The sequence below is a fragment of the Apodemus sylvaticus genome, chromosome 20 (assembly GCF_947179515.1).
Source record: "Apodemus sylvaticus chromosome 20, mApoSyl1.1, whole genome shotgun sequence".
Lineage (NCBI taxonomy): Eukaryota > Metazoa > Chordata > Mammalia > Rodentia > Muridae > Apodemus > Apodemus sylvaticus.
Window position 1 is genome coordinate 45,576,100 of NC_067491.1, and position 24,015 is coordinate 45,600,114.

Below are 24,015 nucleotides of genomic sequence, written 5' to 3' on the forward strand. Positions count from 1 at the left end.
AAGAAGAAAGAAAGAAAGCACTCCACCATTAAGCTTCATCCCCGCACTCTTATTAGCTTTTTTTTGGTTGGTTGGTTGGTTGTTGGTTTCAAGACAGGATTTCAGTGTAGCCCCAGCTGTCCTGGAACTAGCTCTGTAGACCAAGCTGGTCTCAAACTCAGAGATCCAGCTGCCACACCTTCTTCCCCCAGCAGTGCTGGGATTAAAGGCATGCACCAGTACTGCCCGACCCTAATTAACTTTTTAATCTAAATCAATATAGATATCAAAAGAATACGCTGCCTGATTTGAAGAAGTTTGACAGGCAGGTTGACAGAAGGTACACGAAGCCCTGGATTTTTGTCCTCAGTACCAGACAATCCAGGCAAGGTGTCACAGGCCTGTAACTCCAGAACTCCTGCAGGTGGAGACAGAACTATCCCAAGTTCAAGAGCACTCTTTTATATAGTAAATTTGAAGCCGGCCTGGGCTATGTTAAACCTTATCTCAAAATAAATATTAAGCAAACTAAAAAGATGATAACAGTATCTATTGACAGGTAGGTGCTTGACTGAGAAGCACTAATATCAAACCATTCTAAACCATATTGTGAGTCATATTACTTTATTTTATAATTGAGATAACCCAAGGATGATTAAGTTGCTTAAACATTTTTTAATGTTATAGTCACAGTTTAAATTTAGAAGGCTATGCCATTAGCTCTTTATCTCCTGGAATTTTAAACCCTAGTTAATATGTGTAAAGAGAGCGGAACAGCTTACTCTTTATGCATTCATTTTTATCAGATTCATTCCCTGAGATTATTTTGTATCAGAGTCTAGATTCCAGTAAAACATTTTGCGACAGGCTGTCTGTATTATGTATCTCTGGCTGTCCTATGTAAACCAGGTTGGTTTTGAACACCCAGAGATCCACCTGCCGCTCTCTCTCGAGTGCTGGGATTAAAGGCACGTGCCACTACGCTCGGCTCCAAAATTCCTTTTCTTAACATTATGAAGCACAAGCCCTCCATGGTACAGAAACACCCAGGGAGGATACCTAATTCCAGGAGTCAGAACAGCCAGGGAACATATCAGATGTCAAGAAGTCCTTTGTAGATAGGATACATAAATAAATGCTGGAGAAACAAGTAGACGGGGGATTCGTTGGAGAGTGTACAAATAAGTTAAAGCACAACGCAGATAACAACACAGCACATACATAATTTATTGTGACCAAGTCCTACAAATGACGAGTGCCAGGAAATGAAGGTGAGGCTGAAGAGACCTCGTATCCAGTTCCATGATGCGTATGGTTTTGTACTCAATTCTTCAAGGCTAGGAGTGTCTTAACAACTCTATTCGGATACACGCAGCGCAGCCCACCAAACGGCTCACAAGAAGCTCTCATTCGCCAATGTGCGCAGTAAAGAAAAACAAGAGAGATAAAGTACTTAGCAGTTTCTACTATGGAATGTCGCAGCCACCGAAAAAAAGACGCGCTTGGGAACTGGATACAAGGACAGGAAAGGCTGCTCCGCTGCTAGACTTCCGGCGTACTCCGTTGTCAGGGTAACCGGAAGTTTATGCTACGGCCACGCCCCCATCAACCATAGAGTACCGGAAGACGCCTAAGCAGAGGCGGCCCAAACAGTGGGAAAGCCGCTCGGCTGCAGCGTGGTAGGGGCCGAAATGACGACCTTAGTTCTGGATAACGGAGCTTACAACGCCAAAATCGGTTACAGCCATGACAGTGTCTCGTAAGTGGTCGTCGTTCCCGAGGGACAGGACATGTACGGTTTTTGTTTTGACAGGCTGTGTTTGCGTGATCCACAGAGTTAAGTAATCCACAGACGCCATCGCGCGGCTCTAGCCTCAGTGGAGGATGCTCTTATCTAGAGCTGGGTTGTTTGGGTGGTTGGTTTGATGCTTTGAACTGAAATTGATTTGATTTTTGTTTGGGGCTGCGGGGCTCCGGAAGTGGAATGTATGTTTCGTTTGGTAACGGGAAATAGATTTCTCGAGATTGACTGGTGGGGACCAAAGTTTATGAGATTCAGAAATAGTGGGCAACGTGTTGGGCACGTTCGCCTTTAGAGGAACATTTAGAGGAACACAATTATAGGTTTTCATCGGATCCTCAAAAGGGTCAGTGCCCCCCAACCTTCCAAATTGTAAAACCCACATTATTAGGGCCCAGGAAGTTTGAGGGCATTAGGGAAACAACTTGAATAACCTGGTTGGTAAAATCGGGAACGCCACGGTGGCATCTTAAGATGTGTTTTGTAAAATGTATGTTTGAATAAATAGTAGACTTTTCTCAGTGCTAGATCTGAAACCTAGGATCTTGCATAGTACCTTCCCGCAGAGCTACACCCGCTGCTGCCTTGCAGCACGGCGTGTAATCCAGGATCACCTTAAACTTCAGATCCTCCTGCCTCCACCTCCTCCTGAGTGTTAGGATTACAGCTGAAAGCAACTACTTCAGGATTCAGTGGGCATTTGACTGAAATTTTTTTTCTTTCGTTCTTTTTTCTTTGGGGGGGGGGAAGGGGGGTTGGGTTTCGAGACAGGGTTTCTCTGTGTGGCCCTGGCTGTCCTGAAACTCACTCTGTAGACCAGTCTGGCCTCAAACTCAGAAATCCGTGTGCCTCTGGCTCCCAAGTGCTGGGATTAAAGGCGAGCGCCACCACCGCCTTGCCATTCATTTATTTCTTTAAAAAAATATAACAAGCCGGGCGATGGTCTTGCAGGCCTTTAATCCCAGCACTTGGGAGGCAGAGGCAGCCAGATTTCTGAATTCAAGGCTAGCCTGGTCTACAGAGTGAGTTCTAGGACAGCCAGGGCTATACAGAGAAACCCTGTCTCGAAAAACAAAACAAAACAAAACAAAACAGCAACAACAAAAAGAAATGAATGAATGAATGAATGAATGAATGAATGAATGAATGAAAACCTAGCCACTAGAATAAAGGTTAACAACTGAATTATCCTTTATGCCTGCTGGGAGAGGGAAAGTAACTTTCCTCCAATTGAGTGAAGCTGGGTATGTCACCCACTCCAGGACAGGCCTCACATTCAGGTGTAGTTGACCAACATATAATAGACTTCACAAGTTTGTTGTTGTTGTTGTTATTGTTGTTTTTGTATGTGTGCTTTTATTTGGTTATAGTTGTGTGGGTTTTTTTGGGGGGAGTTATTTTGTGTTCTTGTTTTGGGGGGATTTTGTTGTATTGCTTTTTGGGGGAGTTGTTTTTGATAAAGAACTTAAAATTGGGTGGGGAAGGAAGGGCTGGAGATCTGGAAGGACTCGGAGAAGGGGAAGAATGATCAAAACATATTTAAAATTAAAAATTGTATTAAGTATAAAAAGACAACAAAAAAGAAACCGAGAAGGTGCCTATAAATTGTTACTTTCTTCTTGAGAACATTTCATCAGTATGTATCCTGTTCGTGTTCTTTGACGACGGTTTGTTAGCACTTGAGGAATTATTTAGAGATATAATTCTGAAGACTAAGTAAAGGCACCTTAAGATTATTCGTAGACACCATGTATAGTTAGCAAAATCAAATGTGTGAAGGGAAGCAAGGTAAATTAGTCAAGAGTAGCAAACTCTTGTATATCAGAAGGCATTAGTGTGATTGACAGCAGGGTGGCTTCTTTTAACTGTGGCGTTAGGATCAAAGCTAGGTCCTTAAGCGTGCGCTTTATCACCGAGCCGCACCCCTTTCTTCTGAGAGGCAATATCTCACAGGCCAGTTTCCAGCTCCTGGCTCCAGTGGTGGTCTTTCCTCAAGTGCCCAAATATCTGGGATTACAGGCAATACTACCCTGCGCCCAGCCCATGCTGATCTTAAAATCAGACCTTCCAAGAACATTTAAACAGGCCGAAAAAGAAAAGAAAAATAGAAAAAGAAAAAGTTGCAGGTGTATAGTAAGTGAAAGAAGGTGCAACATTTTTATGGCATCATCTTAGTATCACGGCGTGTGTGTATGTATATGTGTGTGTGTGTGTGTGTGTGTGTGTGTGTGTGTGTGTGTGTGTGTATCCGTGTGGGTGTGGTGTGGTCTGACTTCCTGTCTAGATTGTGAGCTCATGTAGGCCGGCATCCATCTTTAAAGGTAGTGCAAGTAGTTCTTAACTTTGTCTTCTGTGGCATGGTATGCCAAAATTTTGAACTTGGCATTAAGAATGTCTACCTTAAAGTTTGAGGGGGAAAGTAGCTAGAAATTAGGACTGCCGGAGACTATGACCTTCAGTCTTGCTAAGGGAACATTTCTTTGTCAGTCTTCACTGTGGTTTTTCCACAGTGCAGCCTCTGTACTAACTTGTGGTTATAAAATAGTTAGTACAACAGCTGATATTTATATTTATTTTCTGTTCTTTACTTTTGAACTTCCTGTTGCAGGGATCAGATTCTTGAATTTGCAATAAGCTTTTTGTTGTTGTTGTTGTTGTTGTTGTTGTTGCTTACTCCAAATACCTTAAAATAAAAAGGGAAAAGAAAGGCAACCACACCCACCCCAAGAGTTCTTTAGGATCCTCTGAGAAAGACAAGGGTTCAGGGTTGAACACCAACCAGCACCTTGAACCCAGCAACCCAAAAGTGTTGTCGTAGTTACCCAGAGATGGTGAGAAATGCTAGTTTGTGAATGCAGTAGTCTTTTTTTGTTTGTTTGTTTTTTTAGATTTGGTTTTTTTCGAGACAGGGTTTCTCTGTATAGCCCTGGCTGTCCTGGAACTCACTCTGTAGACCAGGCTGGCCTCGAACTCAGAAATCCGCCTGCCTCTGCCTCCCAGAGTGCTGGGATTACAGGCGTGCGCCACCACCGCCCGAAATGTACCTTTTAGGGACTAAGTACCTGGAAGGTAATTCTTTATTTCTTTGCATCCAGGGTTATTCCCAATTGTCAGTTCAGATCCAAAACAGCACGTCTTAAGACATTTACTGCTAACCAGATCGATGAAATAAAAGACCCTTCAGGACTCTTTTACATCCTTCCTTTTCAAAAGGTAATCTAATTATGGTTCATTTCTAATATTATAAGCCTATAATTTGTGTGGTGGTGGTGGTGGTGGTGGTGGTGGTGGTGGTGGTGGTGTGGTGTGTCTGTGTGTGTGTGTGGTATGCATATATGTGTGTCTCAGGGATAGGGTTAGCATACAACTTTCTGGAGTTCTCACTTTCTACCCTGTTGAAGCAGGGTCTTGTTTCTGCCAGCATGCCGTGTACTGTAGGCTAGCTGCCTCTCCAACTTCTGGAGACTCTTCTGTCTCCCCCACCCATCTCTCCAGTAGGAGTGCTAAGAGTAAAAGTCTGTGAGCCACTGATGCTCCTGGGGATCAAACTTGCACCGTCAGATCTGTGCAGCTGGCGCCTGTGGCAGATGAGCCATTTCTTCAGCCTATAAGCCTAAATTGAAAGGTACTTATTTTTAGGTGTGTGTGTGTGTGTGTGTGTGTGTGTGTGTGTTTGTGAGTGAGTGATATGAGCGTGCCATCCCAGGGCTTGCGTGTGGCCGCCAGGGACAGCCTTGTCGAGTTGGCTCTTCTCTTTTATCTGTCTGTCAGCTCTGGGGATGGGACTCAGGCTGCCAGGCCTGTGAGGCGGGCTCCTTTACTCCCTGAGCCATCTTGCTCTCCGTCTCGTGTTTAACAGTTACTACAATAGCCTTGATATTAAGTTTTCATTTTGTTTTTGTTTGTTTTATTTTAGGGATACCTGGTGAATTGGGATGTCCAACGACAAGTTTGGGATTATCTCTTTGGAAAAGAAATGTATCAGGTAACAAGTTAGAGTATGTATTAAAATCTATTTCTGTGTTTTAATTCAAATGAAAAAATGGGGACTTACATTTATGAACTTGTGTGTATAATATTTGTAAACATTATGAACATATAGTTGCATGTATGTAAGGCACTTGGATATAGATTTCCTAGATTTTATTTATTTACTTTTGGAGAAAGAGTCTTTCCGAGTTGTCCTGGCCAGGCTAGAACTTGCTATATAGAACTGAGCAGCCTGGAACTCTGCCTGGGTGCTGGTATTAAAGGTGTATGATCTTCTGAATATTTAGGAAACATAACTAATAAAACCTCCAGGTTGGAAACTAAGTGCAGTACAGATAATCTTTGTGAAGTTCACTATTAAGTTTTTACTTCCTGCGTCTGCTGTTCTTCTGCGTATGCTAGGGAATGAAACCCTGGCATGTTGTGTGCTGGGTGCCCCTCCGTCAGTCACCCACATCCTCCCTCAGGCCAGTATTTCCACCATCACCAGACATACACCATCCCCATTCTGTCTCCCAAAGTGATATGTGTGCCTACATATCTGAATATGACTGGTACAAGAATTTTGGTTGGTTTTTTTTTTTTTTTGAAGATTTTTTTTAAAAGTGTGTGTGTGTGTGTATGTTTTAGAGAGAGCCACGTGTGTGCAGGTGCTCACAGAAGCCATGGAAAGTGTTGGATTCTTTGGAGCTAGCGCTACAGATGGTGTGAGCTGCCTGGTGTAGATGCTGAGAACTGAATTCCAGTCCTCTGGAAGAGCAGCAGGCACTTTTGACCCCCCAACCACTTGATCCCTGTCTTCAATCCCAAGAATGCTGTGATTATTTTCCGTAGATTGATTTATTTTACCTTGTGTGTGGGTATTTCCGCTGCACACATGTCTGTATACCACAGGCATGTAGTACCCATAGCAGCTAAAGAGGGTGGCACATCCCCTGGCTGGGATTTGAACCTGGCTTCCCTGGAAGAACACCCAGTGCTCTTAACCTCTGGACAGTCCCACAAGCCCCAAATTTTATGTCTTATCTATAGTGTAACAAGCTGAAAGGATGGTCAAATTTTAACTTATTCCAAAGATATGGAAAAACTCTCCAGCTGTCACCCATGATGTTAGAAGGAAAGAAGCCTGGGGGAGAAACGAAGCCGAGAGCTTCTGGTTGCCAGGAAGCCCTGCACCCTGGGCGCCTTCCCTCAGGCTAACCCTGAAGACAGGGAGCTCTGGGTAAAGCTTGTAGACAGCGTCAGAACTCGTTCCTAAGAACAGCCCCCAGTGGCGGGGCTGGGGGAGCGCTGTTCTCAGGGGTCCATAGTCCACGGCCTGAACCTTGAACTGCCAGTACAGAAAAGGCAAAGGATGAGACACCATACAAGGCTCCGTGTATGTTGCTGAGTTACAGTCTGCAGGTAACAGTCCTCCAGAAAGACCTCTGGAAACTTCCTGCCTTCTTCCTGTTTATAACAGAGCAATATGGCTACCCTATTTGGGTTGCTTCAGCGCTGACTTTTCTCTTTAGCAGTTTGACAGTTGGGCCAGCCCATGTTAATTTTTATTTTATTAAGGTAAGATTGCAACTAGATTCTCTTAAGCTCAGACCCTAAGTATGACCCTAAGTTACTCTATTTTATTTTATTTATTTATTTATTTAATTTATTTATTTATTTATTTATTTATTTATTTGGCTTTTCGAGACAAGGATTCTCTGTATAGCCCTGGCTGTTCTGGAACTCACTCTGTAGACCAGGCTGGCCTCGAGCTCAGAAATCCGCCTGCCTTTGCCTCCCAGAGTGCTGGGATTACAGGCATGTGCCACCACTGCCTGGTCCTAAGTGACTAGAACATTTAGGTTTTTCTGTAACTCTGTTCATGTATTAAATGAGGATTACAGTCAGTATTCTTATTGTGAGTATTAGATAATTTTGTTTATTACATACACACATATACATTTTTGTTGATAATCACTATAGATTATAAAACTTTTGGGATTTTTTTTCCTCCTATAGGTTGATTTTTTAGATACTAATATTATTATAACAGAACCATATTTTAACTTCACTTCAATCCAAGAATCAATGAATGAAATCCTATTTGAAGAATATCAGTTCCAAGCAGTATTAAGAGTAAACGGTAAGTTAAAAGGTTTTATTGAAATTAAATTATGAATAAGGTTATAAGTTGAGTAAAGAACTCAAGGTCTTGAGAATTAGGTGGTAGCTCTTAGGCCCAAGGGATATAAAACACAGAATTGTTGTTTTAAGCATAGAACTTTAGCTTAGCCTAGTGGCACAGGCCTGTAATTCTGGCAGCTTGGGAGGCTGGGGTGGGAGGATTGAGAATTCAGTTTGTCTGGACTGCAGTCTGAGTACAAGGCCAATCGAAGCGACTTGGTGAGAAGCCTGCTATCCAGTAAAAAGAGGCTAAGCTGTGAGTTCCAGCTCCACCAAACCGTAGGGTTAGCTTCAGTCTCTGGTCCCTTCTTCCATATTAAAGCCTGCAGTGACAAAAGGAAAAGATTGCATTCTTTTCTTTCTCTACCTACCACATAAGTGTGACCTTTAAACATTGAAACATGGATATGTTAAGATAGTTATAAAGGGACTGGAGAGATGGCTCAGTGGTTTAGACCACCTTACAGAAGACCCAGCTTGCTTTCCAGCACCGATGTCAGGTGACTTCAACTACAGTAACTCCAGTGCTCTGGCCACTGCAGGCACCTGCACTCACATGCACAGACAAAGGCTTAAGCCGGGCGTGGTGCCACACGCCTTTAATCCCAGTACAGGCAGAGGCAGGCAGATTTCTGAGTTCCAGGACAGCCAGGACTACACAGAGAAACCCTGTCTCGAAAAACCAAAATAAATAAATAAATAAATAAAATAAATAAATAAAAATAAAGTCTAAAAAAACCCAGACAATTATACATACAATTTAGAGGTATTTTTTTTTTAATTAAAGGCTTTTTTTGCTGTAGCCTGTTTGTGTGGTTTTGTTGTTGGGTGTTTTGTTTAGAGACAGGGTCTCTATATAACCCTCACTGCCCTAGAACTCCACCTGTCTCTCCCTGAGTGCTGGGATCAAAGGTGTGCGCCTCTATACCTCGCTTAAAGGCAGCTTTTTGCTGCCCTTTCTGTTTGCCTAGTTCGCTCCCTTTCTCTATTAAAGTGCTAGCCTCTTCTGATGTCTCATCTTCCCCTCTGCATCCTGCTAACAGCTGGCGCTCTTAGCGCGCACAGGTATTTCCGAGACAACCCTTCTGAACTGTGCTGCATCATAGTCGACAGCGGCTATTCCTTCACGCACATTGTTCCTTACTGTAGAAGCAAGAAGAAAAAAGAAGCAATTATTCGGTGAGCGACATTTAAATGTTATTTTCTTTCTCCTTTTACGTCATCTTCCTGCTGTTTCTTAGGATGAAATATGTGATAACTGAGCCAAAGTTGATTTCTCTAATTTTAGGATAAACGTGGGCGGAAAGCTCTTAACGAACCATCTAAAAGAGATCATATCCTACAGGTAATACTGGGCTTTGAACTTGGGAAGGATGAGGTGCCACCATACCCAGCTAGAGGTTGGCTAAATTTAAAAAAAAGGGGGGGGGAGCTGGAAAGATGGTTCAGAGGCTAAGAGCACTGGCTGCACTTCCAAAGGACCCTGGTTTGATTCCAGGACCTACATGTAAGCTAGCAACTGTTCATAACTCTAGTTCTCTGGTCTCTGGAGACTGAACACAAGTAAACAGATATGTATGCAAGGAAAAAAAATATTTATATATATTTATTTTATATATATATATATAATAAATCTTTAAAAATAATTTAAATGATACTTTAAAGTTATGTTCAATTGCTGCTCATTTCAAATTTTATCCATTTATAAACTGCATTGCAAGTGTGTGTGTGTGTTTGGTATATGCACATGGTGTGTGCCACCATGATATAAATTTCTGTTCTGTTAGGCAGCTGCACGTGATGGATGAAACTCATGTGATCAATCAGGTGAAAGAAGACGTGTGCTACGTTTCTCAGGATTTCTACAGAGACATGGACATTGCCAAGTATGTACAGTGGTAATCCGTTGTTTGGGAAATTGATTTTCAGGTGATGTTAACAATGACGGAGTTTCATCAATCTCTACTTTGTCTTTAAGGTTAAAAGGAGAAGACAATACAGTGATGATTGACTATGTTCTGCCTGACTTTAGCACAATTAAAAAGGGCTTTTGTAAGGTAACTTTATATTTCCTTTTTGCTTTTTATTTTTATGTGATGTATGTGGGTATTTTGCACACATGTATGTCTGTACACTATGCATGTGCAGTACCCACAAAGGCCAGAGGAAGGTGTCTGATTCCCTGGAACTGGAGTTACTGACAGTTGTGAGCCACTGTGGAAGTGCTGGGAATCGAACCTGGGTCCTCTAGAAGAACAGCCATTGCTCCTAGTTACTAAGCTACCCCTCTAAACTCTGTAAGGTGATTAAGAACAAAATCCTTTATACAATCTTCTTAAGTGACACCCTTCACTGGAATTGTAAAGCATTTCACATCTATCTAGATCGACAGGGTATTGCAATGCCTGCCTTCCTTCTAGCCATTCTTTAGGCACAAGTAGAGGAATTTAATAAGTCTCACCTTAAAAATGTTGTGGAGAACAAACGCCACTGCATGTTCCCAGTGTTAAGAAGCAGTTTGTCCTGATCGTCAAGATAATTTCCCTTTGTCTTTGATCAGCTCAGGAAAAGACATTTCTGAGTTGGTAAATGTGAAGTCTGACCTTCTAGTTACTGGCTTGATAAAGACTCTTGGGAAATTAAAAATTTCAGACTGAACAGTGGTGGCACATACTTTTAATCCCAGCACTAGGGAGGGAGGGACAGACAGATCATGTGGGCTTGAGGCTAGCCTGGTCTACAGAGTGAGTTCCTGGACAGCTGGAGCTACACAGAAACCACCACCACCAACAATATAAAATTTCTATTCAGAAATGTAAGGAGGTGGGCTGGAAAGATGGCTCAGTGGTTAAGAGCGCTGACTGCTCTTGTAGAAGTCCTGAGTTCAATTCCCAGCAATGATGTGGTGGCTCACAGCCATCTGTAGTGGGATCTGCAGCCCTCTTCTGAAGATAGCTACAGTGTACTTGTATACATTATATACATACATGCATACATACATACATACATACATAAATGTAAGGAGACATGATAGTATTCATTTAGAACTGTGAGAAACTGGCAACAGCCTAAACATCTAATAATATATTCATATAATAAGCAGTAATGAAAGTAGTGCAGCGCTACATGACTAGTATGGCTCTGCCCCAAAATGTAATGTTTAATAAGAAATAATCTGTAGAAAGGGGTGTATACTTTCAGGGCATATGGAATACCTTATTTAGAATTCAGCAACAATAGCGTAGTTTTATATAGTTTCGAAAGATTATGTGAGTGATGAGCATTGGAGTTTAAAAGACATGATAATTTATTTGTCAAGTTGCATCAAGCTGTGTAATGGGTATTTGCATTTTATGGAAGTATTTGTATTTAGCATACCTGAGATCTTTTGGTTTTTTCCTATTGTAGAGGAGAAATACACATCCAAATTCAGGAAGGAAAATCGCCCCAAACATTTTGACTGCAGAGCTGTCTTCATTAGACATGCTTGGCCATCTGCACATTTTGTATCCAATTATAATGTGTATCGAGTGGTGATAAGAGGTGCAGTGGGGAACATGACAGTGGTAAAGCTGTCAGTTCTGCAGGGATGGCGCCTGCATCATGTCACAGTGATGTCTAGTCTCTCCCGACTGGAGTCATTAAAATCTGTGTGGTTCCCATTCTTCTTCCCAGGAGTTCCTAAGTCAGAAAACTTAAATGTTTTTGCTGCATAATGGACAGCCACCTAGGAATCTTTCTTTAAGGACGTTTCCCTCCACGTGAGTGGCATGCCATTAGATTATCAGACATGATCTTCTGAGTTCTGTCCATTTCTTCCTTGATTTCTCAGATCGGCACCAGTGAGCCAGCATCAGTGAGGTCGTCCTCACAGTTGACCAGTGTTTGCTCTCTGTGCTGGGGGAGAGGCAGGGCGGGAGGTGACATACAGACAGTCATGTGACCGTTAGTCACAGCACAAGAAGCAGGTGGCATTAAGGCTGCCAGGAGATTTTCGTTGATCTGACCTTGCGAACAGTCGAGTAGGAGCTTGAATCTCTTTAGCTTCATACAGACTTCTTGGCTTTGGCCTGCATAGCTTGGCGCCTTGACCTGAGTGGGCATGGCAGGGGAGTGAAGCAATCTGTAGCTCAGCTCTGCGGGGACAAGGTCAGTAGGAGGATCTGTTACAGCAGCCCCAGGTTGGAAACATCTGAGGGGAGGAAGCCATAGCTGCTGGGCTTTGTGCACACTGACCGATCATTAGGCTCAGATGGATCAGAAGGAGGCTTTGCCATTGCAAGCCTGGCCCTTGAGGGGACTGCATGGCCAGTTCCCCGGGCATTGCAGCATCGCTCCTTTACCTGGCAGTGTCTGTAGCTTCGCATTTACCCGGCTCCATCTACTCCTCACAGTCACTCTGCTTCCTAGGCGCCTCACACTGACCATCAAGGGCTTTCATGCGCGCTGCACGCCTTACCAGATGACCACATAAAAAGTTAATTGAGGGGACTGGAGAGATGGCTCAGTGGTTCAGAGCACTGACTGTTCTTCCAAAGGTCCTGAGTTCAAATCCCAGCAACCACATGGTGGCTCACAACCATCCATAATGAGATCTGACGTCCTCTTCTGGGGTGTCTGAAGACAGCTACAGTGTACTTACATATAATAATAAATAAATATTTTTTTAAAAAGTTAGTTGAATTTTACTAAATGAGCTATTATATTAAGTATATTTTTAAAAAGAATATTTTACTCTTTATTGATAAATTTAAATTTTTATGCCTTACGTACAATCATGTTTAGTCATTTATATGAAAGCTGTATATGTAGTAAGCTTAATTTAAAATTTTTTGGGTGCTTTAATACTTGATTTTGTTGTTTCCTGCTAGGAAAACAAAGACATATTTATGACATTAGGAAAAACACTCTTGCATAAAATGACAAAAATGTCTGTGATACTTTGTATCTTAGTTAGGGTTTCTGTTGCTGTGAAGAGACTGAAGTAACTCATAAAGGAAAGTTTTTGACTGGGGCTGGCTTACAGTAAGCCTGTTATCATCCTGGTAGGAAACATGGTGGCACACCTGGTCCTGGAGAGGGAGCTGAGAGATCTGCCTCTGGATCAGCAGGCAGCAGGAAGAGAGAGACACTGGGCCTGGCTTCAGCATCTGAGACCCCCGAAGCCACCTGCAGTGGCACACTCCCTCTGACAAGGCCACACCTCCCAGTAGCGCCACTCCTTGGTGACAAAGCATTCAATCTATGAGTCTGTGTGGGCCATCCTGTTTAAGCCACCACACTTAGGATAGTGTTGATTTGAACCGTGATACATTAGTCAGGAATGCTTGGGAAATATAAAGCCTTGATTTTTCTCCTGCTAATAAAAGGAACACTAACAACAAATAGAGAAATAAGATCTATAATATCACTGGACAAACAACAGAAATTCTAATTTTACTTCTTCTCAGAAAGAGGGTGCCTGGTAAAGTATAAATTGTCAGACCTAAATTGAGAATATTCCTTTATCTTTAGTGATAACCACTTTCTGCAGAACCATTATAACACAAACTGACAGTTTCTTTAATGTACTGGAAATAAATGTCTGAGGGCCATTGAATTCAGTAAATCACAGAAGCTTCTCTGACCAGCTTCTCACATCCTTCTAAATTCCTTCGCTTGCCTATGTCTAAAAACAGGCTTTGGAATTGTACCCTTGAAAACAGAAACTCCTTGTGCTTCCAGATTACATCTTAATGACTAATGGCATTTGTGCTGACTTTCAGCGAGGACACCGAGTGCTGGCTCTTTTCCCTGGTTAGATATTTGGCCAGTCAGCCTGGCCATCATCTGTAAATCAGGGCTTTAAACAGCCGTAAACCTTTAATGTCCTTCAGTTTGTACTGGCCTCAGGTATTTTTCCAGAATTGAAAACATGAACTATCCTTTACTCAGTTTAGTGTGTGCCTTTTTTCCTTTTCTTCTTTTTTTTCCTTTTTTCCTTTGAACAAGGTCTCATACTGTAATCTGGGCTAACCTCAGACTTGTACATTTCTTCTGCTTCAACCTCCCACGTGTTGAGATTACAGGTGTATGCACCATACCAGGCTGCGGTGGTTTGAACACGCTTGACCCATGGGAAGTGACACCATTAGAAAGTGTGGCCTTAGTGGAGGAGGCGTGGCCTTGCTAGAGGAAGTGTGTCACTGTGGAAACAGTGCTTTGAGGTCTCATATATATGCTCAAGTCTGGCCATTGTGATCCAGACTCTTCTCCTGACTGCCTGTGGAAGCCAATGTCCTTCTGGCTGCCCTTGGATCAAGATGTAAACTCTCAGCTCCTTCTCCAGCACTGTGTCTGCCTGCATGCTGCCATGCTTCCTGCCATGATGATACTGAACTGACCTCTGAAATTGTAAGCCAGCCCCAATGAAATGTTAACTTTTATAAGAGCTGCCTTGGGCATGGTGTCTCCTCACAGCAATGAAACTCTAACTAAATACAGGCATAATGTCAGTTGTAAGTTAATTAGTAAATTTATAGGGAATCTTTTCCATTTTACCTAAAACAGGATGCTACTTCTTCTATGGAGAATAATACAATTTTTCTTACTACAACAATTATTTAATTGGGTTAGATGTGACTTTTATTTATACTTTCTTTGTTTTCCTGGAAATATTATATAATGATCTGGAACGTTTTGTTTAAAATTTATCCTATGAACAGAGTGTTCCCAAATGATAGCAAGCTGAATCATTCGTACCCAGGCTATAGTGTCTGGGCATATTTACGGTGTGCTTTGGGCTGGTATGATAGACCTTGAATAAGACACGTGACCTTCCTGAGCCTAATTATACTGTGAATGAAAGACAGCATGCCTGTTGTTAGTGCTGTGTGAGACTTGTGGAACACTACATAAAATGTCTAGTGCAGTCAATGGCACTGTGTCATTGTGCATGCCACTGCCCAGGAGGGTACTGAATACCCACCATATACAGTGGACAGTGTGGTGTACTATGTGATGAACGCCATAGGTTAGGGAGAACTACATGTGTGTTAAGGAAACGTGTGTGTGTGTATGTACTTGCATATATGTGTGTGTGTATACTTGCACATATATGTGTATATTCACATACATTACTCATTCGTTTTGTTTTGTTTTGTTTTTTCGAGACAGGGTTTCTCTGTGTAGCCCTGGCTATCCTGGAACTCACTCTGTAGACCAGGCTGCCCCTGAACTCAGAAATCTGCCTGCCTCTACCTCCAAAGTGCTGGTATCACAGGTGTGCGCCACCACTGCCCAGCGCATTAGTCATTCGTAATACAAACATTTTCACTTATTTTGGGTGTGTTGTGGTGGAAAACTGCATCTGTCAGCTGGATGAAGTGAGTGACCGTAGCTGGATCTATAGGGAATAGTGACTGTAAGCCTGAGCAGGAACTTCGTCTACTGATGTGGATCCCAGCTCACTGACTGGTAGGCGAGCAGAGAGAACAGGCTTGATCATGTACAGTTTGTGTTTGCGCTATAGACCCAATGCAGTTGGCGTTAAAGGGGACATTTCAGGAATGTAAAGCGCGCCTTTGCTTAGTTCTTTGGAAATGGATTTTTTATGGTTTGAGAGTTTCACACGTGCATTTAATGCCTTTCAGACCCTCTGTCCTTCCTCTCCTGTGCCTCCCTACCCTGACCCTCTGTCCTTCCTCTCCTCTGCCTCCCTACCCTGACCCTCTGTCCTTCCTCTCCTCTGCCTCCCTACCCTGACCCTCTGTCCTTCCTCTCCTCTGTCTCCCTACCCTGACCCTCTGTCCTTCCTCTCCTCTGCCTCCCTACCCTGACCCTGTCCTTCCTCTCCTCTGCCTCCCTACCCTGACCCTCTGTTCTTCCTCTCCTGTGCCTCCCTACCCTGACCCTCTGTCCTTCCTCTCCTCTGCCTCCCTACCCTGACCCTCTGTCCTTCCTCTCCTCTGCCTCCCTACCCTGACTCTCTGTCCTTCCTCTCCTCTGCCTCCCTACCCTGACCCTCTGTTCTTCCTCTCCTGTGCCTCCCTGCCCTGACCCTCTGTCCTTCCTCTCATGTGCCTCCCTGCCCTGACCCTCTGTTCTTCCTCTCCTCTGCCTCCCTACCCTGACCCTCTGTTCTTCCTCTCCTCTGCCTCCCTACCCTGACCCTCTGTCCTTCCTCTCCTCTGCCTCCCTACCCTGACCCTCTGTCCTTCCTCTCCTCTGCCTCCCTACCCTGACTCTCTGTCCTTCCTCTCCTCTGCCTCCCTACCCTGACCCTCTGTCCTTCCTCTCCTCTGCCTCCCTACCCTGACCCTCTGTTCTTCCTCTCCTGTGCCTCCCTACCCTGACTCTCTGTCCTTCCTCTCCTGTGCCTCCCTACCCTGACCCTGTCCTTCCTCTCCTCTGCCTCCCTACCCTGACTCTCTGTCCTTCCTCTTCTGTGCCTCCCTACCCTGACCCTGTCCTTCCTCTCCTCTGCCTCCCTACCCTGACCCTGTCCTTCCTCTCCTCTGCCTCCCTACCCTGACCCTCTGTCCTTCCTCTCCTCTGCCTCCCTACCCTGACTCTCTAACCTTCCTCTCCTGTGCCTCCCTGCCCCGACCCTCTGTCCTTCCTCTCCTGTGCCTCCCTGCCCTGACCCTCTGTCCTTCCTCTCCTCTGCCTCCCTACCCTGACTCTCTGTCCTTCCTCTCCTCTGCCTCCCTACCCTGACCCTCTGTTCTTCCTCTCCTCTGCCTCCCTACCCTGACCCTCTGTCCTTCCTCTCCTGTGCCTCCCTACTCTGACCACCAGTTTTCCTTCCTAACAGAAGAAGCTGTGCTTGTTTTAACCAAGTCTACTTAGTGCTGCCCATGCGTGCATGGGCGTAGGGCCACCAACTGGATCGTGACGGCCACATGTGCGAGTGTGGCTTCATCACATGGTCACTTCTGAAGTAAGGGAAGAGCTAGATGGGGTGGGAACACAGGAGAGCAGATACTATTACTGCATCTTCTTTATTTAGCAATGGAATCACTGTACAACTACAGGTCAACTCCTCTTCTGCGGTCTCCTTTCCTTTCTTTCAAAAATGCAGAGTATAGCTGGGCGTTGGTGGCACACGCCTGTAAAATCCCAGCACTCTGGGAGGCAGAGGCAGGCGGATTTCTGAGTTCGAGGCCAGCCTGGTCTACAGAGTGACAGCCAGGTCTATACAGAGAAACCCTGTCTCGAAAAAAAAAATGCAGAGTATAGCTGGTAGACTGTCTGTAGGGCGAGATTGCCATAGGACCATTTCTTTTCTTTCCTTTCCTTTCCTTTCCTTTCCTTTCCTTTCCTTTCCTTTCCTTTCCTTTCCTTTCCTTTCCTTTCCTTTCCTTTCTTTTCTTTTCCTGTTTTTTTTGGAGGCAACTCTCCTCCACCCACCCCTACACCTGTTCTGGAACTCATTATTTAGCCTAGGCTGTCCTCACATTCACAGAGATTTGCCTGCCTTTACCTTAAGATAATTTTTATTTGTATGCTATGGCATCAGGAAAGGAAACACATTTTCTAACTTTTGAGAATCATAAGACTTCAAATAAGGTAGTTACTAGTATTAGATATTTTCTAATTACTATTTGTCATATGAACAAGGTAATGTAGCTTAAACTCTCTCTACTTTGCTTTAAGCCCAGAGAAGAGATGGTGCTGAGTGGGAAGTATAAATCTGGGGAACAGATTCTTCGCCTTGCCAACGAGAGATTCGCTGTTCCAGAAATACTCTTTAACCCCTCTGACATTGGCATTCAGGAGATGGGGATCCCAGAAGCCATTGTCTATTCAATTCAGAACCTACCTGAAGGTACGTTGAAGGTCAGAATAAAGTGTTAAAGAGAAACAGTTTTGAAAAGTACTGTTTGTAAGTAATCTAAAAAAATAAAATCTATATTATTGGCAGAAATTTCCAGATCCTATAATGCATTTAAATAATTCTTGTTTGATTTGTTCTGGATCATAAATTATATTTGGAAAAAGTCATTATAGTCTATTTAAGCATGAATATATCTTCTTTCCTTAAGTATTAAATTGCTGCCTTCATTTTAGAAGTCTATTTACATATTGATTGATTGATTGGTTGATTGATTGAGGCACATTTTTGCTATGTAGCTCAGACTGGTTTAGAACTCAGGATCTTCCTGCTTCAGCTCCTGAGTATTAGAATTATAGGGGCGTGCTAGAAGGCTTGACTGAAAGTTTTAACCTAAATCTACATAGAGTTGAAATTTAGAGGTTTTAATGGATTGCTTTTTCAGCAATTTGTAAGGCTGATTTATTCATTCTGTGATATTTAGAATGACCGGATTACTTTTTATTTCTCTTTTTTTTCCTTTTGTTTTTTGGCTTTTCGAGACAGGGTTTCTCTTTCTCTGTGTAGCATTGGCTGTCCTGAGTCTGTAGCCTCGACTTCACAGATCTGCCTGCCTCTGCCTCCACCACCACCCAGCAGTCTAAAGTACTCTAATAAGATAGACAGGAAAATGGCTCTGGCCTTTGTATATGAACCTGACCGCCTGAGTTAATTCCCCAGAACTTACGTAATGGTGGAAGGAAAGAACCAATGTCACAGAATTGTCCTCTGACCTCTGCGCTTGGTCTGTGCAAGAATGTTCCTCCCCTATCGTGTGCATGTGCACATAGGTATGCACACAGTAATAAAAAAATCAAAATGACTGGAGCACAGTGTTTCACAGTGACATCTGGATTTTTCTTAAGTGTCCTCGAGTTTTAGAATACATTCATATGCTGTCTTCCTACTGTAAAGGTATATATATATATATATATATATATATATATAAAATTTGTGTGTGTGTGTGTGTGTGGTCTGTCTGAGTTTGTGTGCCACATGCATGCAGAGGTCCTCAGTAGCCAGAAGATACCCTGGAGCAGGGGCCACAGGCAGTTTCAAACCACTGGATGGGAAATGACCTGGGGATTTTTGGAAGAGCAGTAAATTCTCTCGGCCACAGAGCCATCTCTCCAGCCTTTGCTTCTTTATAAGGAGCAGTCTTGGCACCAGAAGACATGTAGTGCACACAGTGCGCTTTCCCCTCACTGAGAACAAAGTCAGTCCTGCTATTCCACTGCACAGATGTTCTCCTGCTTCACAGTTTATATGTAGTTGTAGTCATGACGTATAGTAGCAACACAGGTTTTCTACGTTTTTCTACAATTTTATCAGAAATATTTTCCATGTAAATCTTCAATTCTATCATAAAATGTTTGTATCCCATATTTTGATTAATTTAGCAATGTTTTGCGTGTCTACCACTTTATTCTTTAATTTTCCATGAAAATTGTCAATTTTAACGTGTTTATGTGAAATATTTTCCATGTAAATCTTTAATTTTATCATAAAGTGTTTTTACTTCCCTTAAAAAAAAAAAAAAAAAAAGCCAGGCGTGGTGGCACATGCCTGTGATCCCAGCACTTGGGAGGCAGAGGCAGGCGAATTTCTGAGTTCAAGTCCAGCCTGGTCTACAGAACAGCCAGGGCTACACAGAGAAACCCTGTCTCGAAAATCAAAGGAAGGAAGGAAGGAAGGAAGGAAGGAAGGAAGGAAGGAAGGAAGGAAGGAAGGAAGGAAAAGAATGAAAGAAAAGAAAGAAAGAAAAGAATGAAAGAAGAAAGAATATCAACACAGGGCAGCTTTACCTTGATGAGTAGAAGTAGGCTTGGGATGGCCAGTGCCCATTATTTCTTGGGTTTTCCAGTTGTGCTCTAGGTTTTTCATACTGGTACAATTGATAATGCCTAGCGTGCTTGTTCACGCCGGCCTTCTTTGTTTAAAGGCCATATAGATTATACGTGTTTCCTCATCAAAGGTCTGCATCATGCAATAGATATATCTGTTTAGTGTGAGAACATAGAAATGTGGACTAGCAAGTTAAAAATACCGAGGAAGGCCTTTTTATTACAAAAGTTTATAATCTCATCTCTAGAAAAGAGATTCCCTTCATTTTAGGAAAGAAGAATGATAATTATGATTCAGACTCTGCTGCAGAAAGTTAATTTATATATGGCTTCCATGCAAATATAATTGGGAGCCAGTAGTTCACCCACCTTAAAATGTTCTGTTTTAAAGGCCCGTGAGGTCACTTTTCACTGTCTTAGTGTCTCCACCCGTGTTCACTATTGCCTTGTGGTAAATCTTAAAATGCAGCCTCGGGTGGTGGGGCAGATCTGTAATCCTAGTACTGTAGGGAATGAGGCAGGGGGATTACTGTTCAAGACCTTCCTGTCCTATATAGTGGGGCCTTGTTTTAACCAGCAGCAACAAAGTCTTCATAGTAAAAACAAGAAAAAATTTTGAAATCTTAGCGATGGGCCCCAGGGTGTTTGGTTTCCTGGCCACGCCCACACGCTCAGCTGGGTCTTTCCAGAGACAAGCAGATTTTCTAACTCTGTTTTTCTTCTCTTCTTTCCTTTCTTTTTTTCTTTTAAAGAAATGCAGCCACATTTTTTTAAGAACATCGTTTTGACGGGAGGAAATTCCCTTTTCCCGGGATTCAGAGAACGTGTTTACTCTGAAGTTCGCTGCCTGACACCGACTGACTATGATGTCTCTGTCGTGTTGCCTGAGAAGTAAGTGTTTGTTGGTGTATAGGGCAGCGAAAGCCAGCTTGCAGGGAGGGGGCTTGTGGGAGATGTGACGTTAAGGCGAGACTCAGTATAGAGACTGGCACATTTATTCCCCAGTGGGATCCTTGTTCTCTTTCTTTCAAAGCTGAAATCTTGATTTCTGAGTGGGGTAGAAGAGGCTCCATGCCAGGCACAGCGTGGACACACTACGGGAGCTCAGCAGCAGGAGCTCTCCGTGTGTCTCCACCCTGCTTCCCAGGCTCCTTATATACAAAGAAGCCAAACTCTTCCTAGATTTATCTTAGATGTGCCACCTCAAGATAGGATCTCTCAAGAACAGAAGTTTAAGAGTTGAATTATTAAGAGTGGCACTGCCACCTTGGGTTTTTTTGTTTGTTTGTTTTTTCGAGACAGGGTTTCTCTGTCTAGCCCTGGCTTTCCTGGAACTCACTCTGTAGACCAGGCTGGCCTGGAACTCAGAAATCCACCTGCCTCTGCCTCCCAAGTGCTGGGATAAAAGGCATGTGCCACCACCGCCCGGCCTGGGAATTTTTTTTTTTTAAGTTCTAAGTGTTTTTGGTGAACCTTTATAGTTAACTAGACTTGTTTGTTTGGTTTATTATTATTATTATTATTATTATTATTATTATTATTAAAATGGTGGTGTTGTAAGACCCAAAAAAACCGAGGGTGCCCCAGCACCCCACGCCTCAGAAGGCGACACCCATATCACTCTCGAGAAACGGTCTTGATGCAATTAGCAAGAGGATTTTTATTCCAGAGCTCTGGGGTCCGCAGCCGTACACTGCACAGGGGTAGAGGACTGTGGGCCCTGAGCAACTCAAGTCAGGGGTATTAAAGGGAAAAATCACAAGGCAAGGGGTGGAATACAATCATGCACGGGACGGGAAGCACAGAATGAGCAAGCCAGGCAATAGTTCAGTCTTAAGGAAGGTTAAAGATTATCTAGAGCAAACATCCTTGGGGCATTGCATAGTTAAACATTGGGCCAGTCTTCAGATGAGCCATTTCCTGGGACTGTGTGGGCTATCTCTCGAGGCCAGAGGTCTCAAGCTGAGGGTCGAAAGGCAAGTTACTCAGTGACTCAGTGCTAAGATAATTGCTGGGGTCTAAAAATAGAGTTGGGGGGTCTCAGTGTGGTGCTTGTCCGTAACCACAGCTTTGGGGATTTAGAGATGGGGAAAGCAGAAGTTCAATGCCAGCGACTGTTTCAGAAAACTGAGAGAGAAAAAGTTTAATGTCTCCTACTCCTCTTATGAGAAAGACAGTATCATTCCATCCTAAGCTGTAAAAGTTAAGGCAGGTCTTTAGAGCCATAGGAGTGTGCTGAAAGAGCATCCTACTCCGAGTTTGCATTGGCTGTTGGAGAGAGAAGGCCCATGCTCTCTTTACATGCTCAGTTTACAGCAGGGACCGGAGTAAAGCCCCGTTACATCACCTGAGCCAAAGAGCTTTCATTTTAGTGTTACTGTATGTGTGTGGTGTGCGGGGTTGGGGACGTGTGTGTAGAGGTCAGGGGACAACCCTGTGGAGTTGGTGTCCCCGTCCACCTTTACCTGGGTCCCAGGAATGAAACTCATGATGAAAGGCTTAGGCAGCCAGAACTAACACTGTAAGCTAACTACCACACCTCTCGGAAATAGGAGTTCTCTTTTATTTGTTTCTTTGAGATAGTCTCTCTGGCTGGTCTGAGACTACAATAGCCTCAAATTGCTCTGCCTCTGCCTCCTGAGTGCTAGGATTAAAGGCCCAGCCACCACACCATGGTCAAATCGGGAGTTCTTAACTAAAAGATTGCCTAGTGTTAGTGGCAGAGTTACAAATGAGATCCTATTCTGTTTAAATTTAAATTTACACTAAAGTAGTATTTTTCAAGGTCAATAGTAATTAATACAAGGTCCTTATCTATATCATTTTTAATTTTCCTTTTTGTTTATTTGAGACCTGGTGTTGCTTGTTATGTAGTCCCAACAGACCCAAACTGACAATCATTGTGCCTGTGCTGCTAGTGCTGGGGTCACAGATATGAACCACCTATACAACGTCCATTTGTAGCTAGTAAAGTTTAACATTTTTTAAGTTAACCTTTAAATTAAATCCTTATCGAAATCTTTCAAAGGATTAAGGAATTGTTAAATGCTGGAATAATTTTTGTCAGCCGCAATATTCATATACTTCCTGACCTTGGGTTTTTACCTTGTGCATACATGCCTGAGGCCAAGGGACTGAAACGATTCACTATTGTTCTTTAATTCAAGGAATCATAATGTGCATTTTTCCTTCCAGAAAAAAAAACCATACAGGTACAGATACAAAGATATAAATAAGCCTGTTAATAAAAGGCTGCAAATGCAGTGTGTAAGGACAGTACTCTTCGCCTGTTTTGATCTCAGCTGGGAAAGCTTAGAACTTAGCACAAAGCAGGCGTAGCTGTGGTCAGCAAAGCCCATTGCATGCTTCCGTTGGTTGGCTGTACCTATTGTCTGGTACAGTAGTACAGTGGCATTATCAGCATTGTTTTATAGCAGCCACAGCTGCTAGCTGGCTTAGAATCTTCTGTTCCCATCTTAGCCAGCTGGTCCATTGCTTCTGTGAGAATGGTTAATATATCATCACTTTAGGTCTGGAGTTGGAACATTTTCCCCTTTACTCGTCTACAGCTTCTGTTTATGTGCTGCTGTCTTCAGTTAAATAGAGGGGTCCTGTGTAGGGCCCAGAGGGGAAGAACAAACCCACTGTTTGTACCAGTGAGGAGGAGCTCATCTCTAGACCTTAAGTGGAGTTGCATTGAGTTGAGCAGAGCTTCCGGCTGTTCAGTTCATAATTGACTTGCTCTGCAGCCGGCGGCGGCTGGGCTCACTTGTGCGGTCACGTGTCTGTTTCAGCCCTATCACTTACTCCTGGGAAGGTGGCAAGTTGATATCCGAGAACGATGACTTCGAAGATATGGTGGTTACAAGAGAAGATTATGAAGAAAACGGACATAGTGTCTGTGAAGAGAAATTTGATATTTAAGAAATATTTCTGAATGAGGGTCTTGGAAAGTTTATTTCAAAGTTCCTTTTAAAGGAGGTTAAGATCTATGTTACTATTCATCGTAAGATAAAGTCTTGGACTTATGTAAACATTCTGAGTCATGGCTTCTGTGCGCAGGCTTCTTACGTCAGTTATTGCAGTGAGCAATAACTGTCATTCAGCCGGGTTTCATTTAGTAGTTTCTACTAAATGTAGACTACTAAACGATACTTATTCTCTTCCTGAGAATAGATTATTTTTCATGAGAAAGTGAAAGAGCAAATGTTTAATTCTTCATACTTGAAAACACAAATCTGAATATCTCACCCATCAGTTTTCCTTAGAAGATACTTTGTGTAGTTTCGACTGTGTCTAGCTAAAGTATTTACAGACTGTCAAGATTTTGCTGTCTTAAAACCAAGTATTTTATTTAAAGTTTGTTATTTTTATTTGTACAT

The 24,015-nt window shown here is 43.1% G+C and overlaps 1 protein-coding gene across 2 annotated transcripts; it reads left to right on the plus strand.

Moving 5' to 3' along the window:
• Positions 1-1,603: 1,603 nt before the first annotated feature.
• On the plus strand, positions 1,604-24,015 carry Actr6 (actin related protein 6). Of its 2 annotated transcripts, XM_052165564.1 has the most exons (11): positions 1,604-1,738; positions 4,876-4,993; positions 5,697-5,765; positions 7,772-7,895; positions 8,980-9,115; positions 9,225-9,281; positions 9,724-9,822; positions 9,915-9,993; positions 17,573-17,744; positions 20,386-20,524; positions 23,428-24,015. In XM_052165564.1, exons 1-11 carry the CDS (start codon positions 1,671-1,673, stop codon positions 23,555-23,557), a joined length of 1,191 nt encoding a protein of 396 aa, XP_052021524.1. In that variant the 5' UTR covers positions 1,604-1,670; the 3' UTR covers positions 23,558-24,015. The 2 variants fall into 2 exon arrangements, with proteins under 2 accessions (XP_052021524.1, XP_052021525.1); XM_052165565.1 differs by lacking the exons at positions 1,604-1,738; positions 4,876-4,993 and having other exon boundaries at positions 5,695-5,778; positions 23,428-24,014.